This window comes from Octodon degus, unplaced genomic scaffold (genome assembly GCF_000260255.1).
Source record: "Octodon degus isolate 3935 unplaced genomic scaffold, OctDeg1.0 scaffold00233, whole genome shotgun sequence".
NCBI lineage: Eukaryota > Metazoa > Chordata > Mammalia > Rodentia > Octodontidae > Octodon > Octodon degus.
Genome location: NW_004524809.1, coordinates 27,961 through 34,768, shown reverse-complemented (window position 1 = coordinate 34,768; position 6,808 = coordinate 27,961). Strand labels below are relative to the sequence as shown.

Sequence of the window (6,808 nt, the reverse complement as noted above, 5' to 3'; positions counted from 1 at the left end):
CAGAAACCATTTGGGGGCATATGCTATATGATTCATGATAGATCTTTGGTGCCAAAGTTCAGGGAAAACAAAGAAGAGGAGGGCAGTATGTGACTGATTAGGATCTCATGATTTAGAGGGCTTCTTGTATATTGTCCTTTGTCAATGATTGGTACTTTCTAAGATTCTGAGTCAATATGCTGTGCTCAGTTCAGGGCTCAGAAGGTAAGACTGAAATTCTGAGACTACTGTGGCTGATTTCATCCAGCCTTGCTGTCACTCTTCTCATGGCTCTGATCAATCTGCAACATGCATAATTTTTTAAAAGAATTAAATCTCACAGTTAGTGTAGGTGGCTGACTGCATGAATTAAGTCAATAAAACCAGTCAATCAGAACTGCACCTCTAAAGGTCCTTTAAAAAGTTTCAAAATATAATTCATTCATAAAGATGTATGTACATATTTGTTGCCCTCACTTCAAATGCAGATGTGAAGTTGTGACAGGCTTGCTAAACAAAGAATTTTGGTCTTAAGTGCACATACAAATTAGGTCTGAAAAGCGCTGGCCAGAGAGCTCAGCGGACTAAAGCGCCTGCTTAGGCAGAGCTCAGTGGCCAGGGTTCGATCCCTGGAGCGCTGTGCTGGCCCCAGCCCTGGGGTGTACTGAGACAGCGATTTTGATTGGGCTGGGTGGTGTGTGCCTATAATCGCAGTGCTTGGAAAGCTGGAAACAGTAGAATCACTATGAGTCCTATCTACATAGTGAGACCCTGTACTAAAAAATACAAAAGAAAAGAAAAAGAAGTGCATGCAATGGATTGCTGCTTAAATTAGTCTGTATCAATACATATAGTGGGAGCCTATGATAAATATAAATGTTTACATGGAATTCAAAACTAAAGAAACCTGCAACATGAAGGTTGGTTCCCAGAGTTGCAAAGGCATCTTTATATATTTTCAATACATCTATCATCTTTAGGAAGCAGAAAATAGAAGCTTCTCTAAATATTTAAGTATTTAAACATTAAGCTTGAAAAAGGGAAGGCACAGTCAGAAGCGAGGAAGGTGCTGTGTAATCACCGATGAGCTGAGGCGCTAGCATCTCCTAAAATGCCCGATTACCTGGGCGCCGATCAGCGGAAAACCAAAGAGGATGAGAAGGATGACATGCCCATCCAAGCTCTGGATGCGGGGGAGATTGCTTTGCTGAAAACTTATGGTCAAAGCACATATTCCAGACAGATCAAGCAGGTTGAAGATGACATTCAACAACTTCTCAAGAAAAAAAATTTTTTTTAAGGTTTCAAAAATGTATTGACTTAATAGCACTGAGCACAGAAGGAAAATAAAAGATTCCTGATTAAGTATTTCCACTGTCCGGGCGATGATTATTTTTAAAACTTTATTCAGTATTGTCTTGACCATGATTAAAAGATGACATCGTCTTGTGACCTCCCAGAATGTAAATGTGTTGCAGCTCATGTGCAACTCCTTACCCTCCTATCTTGGTCCTCCTCCAGTGTCTCCTCTTGGAGTTGTACCTGATTTTATTACCTGTCTTCATACGAATCCACTGCGGAATGGGTGATTCTGCTTTTGCTTCTTGGCCAGGAATCGTTTGATTCTGAAAGTCTTGTGAGAAGACATGGTGCGGGTAGGAGGCGAGAGCACGCACTCGATGGCAGACTGAGGCAGAAGAGGTTCTCAAGAAAATTAATGAGCTCACTGGTATTAAAGAGTCTGACACTGGCCTGGCACCCCCGGCACTCTGGGATCTGGCTACAGATAAGCAGACTCTGCAAAGCGAGCAGCCTCTGCAGGTGGCAAGGTGTACGAAGATAATCAATGCTGATTCAGAGGACCCAAAATATATTATCAATGTGAAGCAGTTTGCCAAGTTTGTGGTGGGTCTCAGTGATCAGGTGGCACCTATTGACATTGAAGAAGGCATGAGAGTTGGTGTGGACAGAAATAAGCATCAAATTCACATTCCCCTGCCTCCTAAGATTGACCTACCAGTTACCATGACGCAGGTGGAGGAAAAACCTGGTGTCATGTACAGTGATGTTGGTGGGTGTAAGGAACAGATCGAGAAATCGTGAGAAGTAGTTGAAACCCCACTACTTCATCCAGAGCAGTTTGTTAACCTGGGCATCAAGCCTCCCAAGGGCATGCTGTTCTTTGGCCCTCCAGGCACAGGCAAGACCCTGTGTGCCAGGGCAGTTGCCAACAAGACTGACACTTGCTTCATCCGAGTTATCGGCTCCGAGCTTGTACAGAAATACATTGGGGAGGGGGCTCGAATGGTTTGTGAGCTCTTTGAAATGGCCAGAACAAAAAAGCCTGCCTTATCTTCTTCGATGAAATCAATGCCATTGGAGGGGCCTGGTTTGATGATGGTGCTAGTAGTGACAATGAAGTGCAGAGAACCATGTTGGAGCTGATCAACCAGCTAGATGGCTTTGACCGTTGAGGGAACATCAAGGTGCTGATGGCCACTAACAGACCTGATACTTTGGATCCGGTGCTGATGAGGCCGGGGAGATTGGACAGAAAGATTGAATTCAGTTTACCTGATTTAGAGGGTCGGACTCATATCTTTAAAATTCCTGCTTGTTCACTGAGTGTTGTAAGAGATATCCGGTTTGAATTGCTAGCTCGACTGTATCCAGATAGCACTGGTGCCAAAATTAGAAGTGTCGGGGGGCTGGGGAGATGGCTCAGTGGAATAAGTGCTTCTCTGGCAAGCTCAAGGGCCTGAGTTCAATCCCCGGTTCTGCCAAAAAAAAAAAAAAAAATTAGAAGTGTCTGCACAGAAGCGGGTATGTTTGCAATCCGAGCATGGCAAAAAACTGCAACTGAAAAGGATTTCTTAGAAGCTGTAAATAAGGTCATTAAGTCTTATGCCAAATTCAGTGATACTCCTCACTACATGACATACAACTAAGCTGCAAAACTTTCAAATGAAAGCACTTCTAGTTCGGATCCTGAGCTTACATACTCTTGTTAACAACCACTTCACAAAAAAAAAAAAAATGTTCAATGTGAAAAAAAATAAAAATAAGCATTAAGCTCTTCAATGATTACATCTTTGAAATACATGTTCACATTCATTTTAGGAACAGTCATATATATTTGAGTTTTTGATTCTTATGATTTTCCTTTTCCTCACTCAACATCTTCCCTTTGGTTCCAGGTCTCTTTTCTCCATTTCATCCTCCTTATCATTATTCATGTAATTATCATTGTTTAGTTCATGTTTGTGACATATAAAAGTTGTATTCATTGTGGAGAGTCGGTACCTGACATCAAATCTTTTTATATCCTCTGCTTCCATCTTTGGCTTCCAGATCTCCTCTCATTTGCCAAAGAACTGTCTCTCTGTGTACTGGTATATTTCTATGAAGAGATAAAGAAAATATGGCATAACACATAATAGAATACTACTTGTCCAAAAAAAGGATAAATTTAAGATACATTAACAGAATTAAACAATTGTCAGTGCTTTTAAAACATAGTTGAGTTCAATCAAACAAACAAGCCAAAAAACCCCACCAAAAATCAAAAAATGTAACAAGTTTTCTGAATACACAAACACATAAATTTTTTTGTCAAAATGAGATGAACTGAGCTCATGATGTCAATTGTTTCTAAAATATATCCTCAAAAATTATTTTACATTGCCCATTAACCAAGTATAAATTTTACTACAATACAGAATAGTTTTAGTTTAACAATATTCCATAGTCTTCTGACCAACACTGAATACTTTCAGAAATCAACACAGTAGAAATTAAGTTACATTTTACCACTGTCATGTTATTTTCTAACTTTGTGTTTGTCTCATGAAACAAAAAGCAAACTCATAAATTGATAGTGTATAGTAAATCTGTTGCTGTTTATATTGTGAAATTATCATATTGTTCCTTGCATAGCATTTGCATCATCTAATACAATCATCTTTTGCATATATTCAGAAAAAAACTGCAAACTAATTTCATCAAATTGCGATGCTATGTGGCATTGCATCACTCATGGTAGTCACTTTGAGATCTAGAATTTCTACTTTATAAGGGAAACCTTGTGCTTTCTCATTAGCATCTCTCAACTTCTCCACCTACATGTGGCAACCTTCACTAAACTCTATTTCTTTAAAGTTGCTAAATTTAAATATTAAAATCAATGCGATCTAGTTTTCATTTTTGTACTTGTGGCATATTTCATGTAAGGACCTTGTTACTCTACCTTGTCATAAATGAAGGCTTTACTTTCTTTTATGACTCAAAAAATTTCATTATATGAATAAACTTCACATTATCCATACAGCTAAGGTGATGGTTTGCCTGTTAAATGTCCCTTAAAGGCCATGTACTGAAGACTTGGACACAAATGTGCTTTTTCATTCTGAACTTAACATTATTAGGCACTTACCAAACTCATCAGTTTCCATAAATATATTGGAAGACTGTTTCTGAATATGTGCTTCAACACAGTGTATCTCACTCCTAACACAACTCTCTTGGTCTCTGTTAACTTGATTCTTAACTATTTCATATTTATATTAAGTCTCATTTTGAATTTATGCACTTTTTTTCTGCTATGACAAGCGTACAAAGCCTTCACACATTATTTAAATAGGTTTTTTTTTTTTTTTCCTTCAAAATCGGGGATTGAACTCAGGCCCTTGCGCTTGCCAGGAAAGTGCTTATTCCACTGAGCTATCACCCCAGCCCTGGCTTCCTCTTCAGTGGGAGCTCTTCCATGATTTTCATGGTAAGTGGAAAAATGGGTTTCCCATATTTAAGCACACATATGACCTCCCTCGCATATGAATTCTTTCATAAACTGGAATGCCGAGAAAGATAAAACATTTCCCACATTATTCATGAATGTTCAGAGTCTCTATGCTTGATTTCCTTCAGGTATGTAATATTACCTGTGTGCTGATTTTCTTATACTGCATACACAGAAAGGGCTTCTCTGTACTGTCCTTTCATGTCACTGTCACTTTATACGTTTGAAACTTTCTTAAGTTTTCAAATGCCTACAATTCCTAGGGTAACTGAATGTTTTTCCATATTGTTAACATAGACAGGGTTCAACACTGTGTGATTCCTTTCAGGGTTTTGGCAATTGCTATATGTGCCGAAAGCGTTCCCACATTACTTAAATGCACAGGGTTTCTCCCCACTGTGAGTCCTTCCATGTATTTGACAATTACTGTGGTGCTGAGTTTTCCCACATTACTTACGTACATCAGGTTTCTACCCAGTGTGAGTCCTTTCATGTATTCGACAATAACTTTGTGTTCTGAAAGCCTTGCCACACTGCTTACATACATAAGGTTTCTCTTTGCTGTGAGTCATTTCATGTGTTTTACAATGACTGGGTGTCATGAAACCTTTTCCACAGTGCTTACAAACATAAAGTTTGTCCCCAGTGTGGGCCCTTTCATGTCTTTGACAATAGATGTGAGTGATGAAACTTTCCTACAATATTTACATACATAGCGTTTCTCCCCAGTGTGAGTCCTTTCATGTTCTTGACAATGACTGTTTCTGGCAAAAGCTTTCCCACACTGCTTACCTACATAGGGTTTTTCTCCACTGTGAGTCATTTCATGTGTTTGACAATAACTGTGGGTAGTGAAGGCTTTCCCACATTGCTTACATACATAAGGTTTCTCTCCAGTGTGGGTCCTTTCATGCCTTACACAATAAGTGCGTGTGCTGAAAGCTTTGCCACACTGTTTACATATATAAGGTTTCTCCCCAGTGTGAATACTTTCATGTGTTTGACAATAACTGTGTGTCCTGAAAGCTTTCCCACAGTGTTTATACACATAAGGTTTCTCCCCAGTGTGAATCCTTTCATGTATTTTACAGTAATTGAGTTTAGTGAAAGCTTTCCCACATTGTTTACAGACATAGGGTCTTCCCCGACTATGAGTCCTTTCATGACTTTTACATATACTGAGAGTACTGAAACCTTTCCCACATTGTTTACATACATAATGTTTCCCCCCACTGTGGTTCCTTTCATGTATTAGACAGTAACTGTGTGTTCTGAAAGCTTTCCCACATTGCTTGCATACACAGGGTTTCTCCATAGTGTGAATTCGTTCATGTCTTTGACGATGTCTCTGTGTTTGGAAAGATTTTCCACATTGTTTACATACACAGAGTTTTTCCCCAGTGTGACTTCTTTCATGTTTACCAAATGAAGTGCTACTATTTAAGGATTTCCAACTGTGGTTATATATGTATGATTTTGTCCCAGTGAGAGCGCTTTCATGTTTGTGAATATCTTGGTAAGAATATAAACATTTTTTATGTTGTATACATATATAGGTATTCCCTTTACTGGGATTTCTTTCCTGAATTTGAACATAGTTGTATATACTGAAGGCTCTGACATCCTGCTTATACACAAAAGCTTTCTCTTCATTGTTACTTCCTTCAGTGCAATCAGAGTAGGATATTCCACATTGTTTATATCCATATGCTTTTTCTTTAGGATTTGTCTTTGCATGCTTCTGTAAGGACTGGAAGTCAGTGAAGGTTTTCCCATGTCTGTTACAGTTAGAGAGCTTCTGTTCAAATCCATACAACTCATATAATTTGAGTCCAGTGTTATGTACGATGGGCACAGTAGGTGATGAATGACCAATCAGAGATTTTCTACATGCAAGGTTTTCACCTGGTTTTGTACCAAGCAGTTTCACGTGCACATTTGTTTTGGGAGTCATAAAAACCATCTCTCCATGTTGATGCCATAATTTATATTGAGAGCATTTCTCTAGCTCTGTACTTCTGTCAAAGAAAAAAA

General features: G+C 38.9%; 1 protein-coding gene and 1 pseudogene across 1 annotated transcript in view; one reads left to right on the top strand and one right to left on the bottom strand.

Annotated features, from left to right (window-relative positions):
- The first annotated feature begins 813 nt into the window (after nucleotides 1-813).
- LOC101591098 lies at nucleotides 814-2,927 on the top strand (annotated as a pseudogene).
- Nucleotides 2,928-5,593: 2,666 nt separating this feature from the next.
- Nucleotides 5,594-6,808, bottom strand: part of LOC111813869 (zinc finger protein 709-like) — a 3,576-nt gene continuing 2,361 nt past the window's right edge. The window contains exons 3-4 of the mRNA XM_023705948.1: nucleotides 5,903-6,792; nucleotides 5,594-5,616 (exon numbers count right to left, since the gene is read on the bottom strand). Of these exons, the coding sequence (XP_023561716.1) occupies nucleotides 5,594-5,616; nucleotides 5,903-6,792 (913 nt within the window). The remainder of the gene's footprint in view (nucleotides 5,617-5,902; nucleotides 6,793-6,808) is intronic.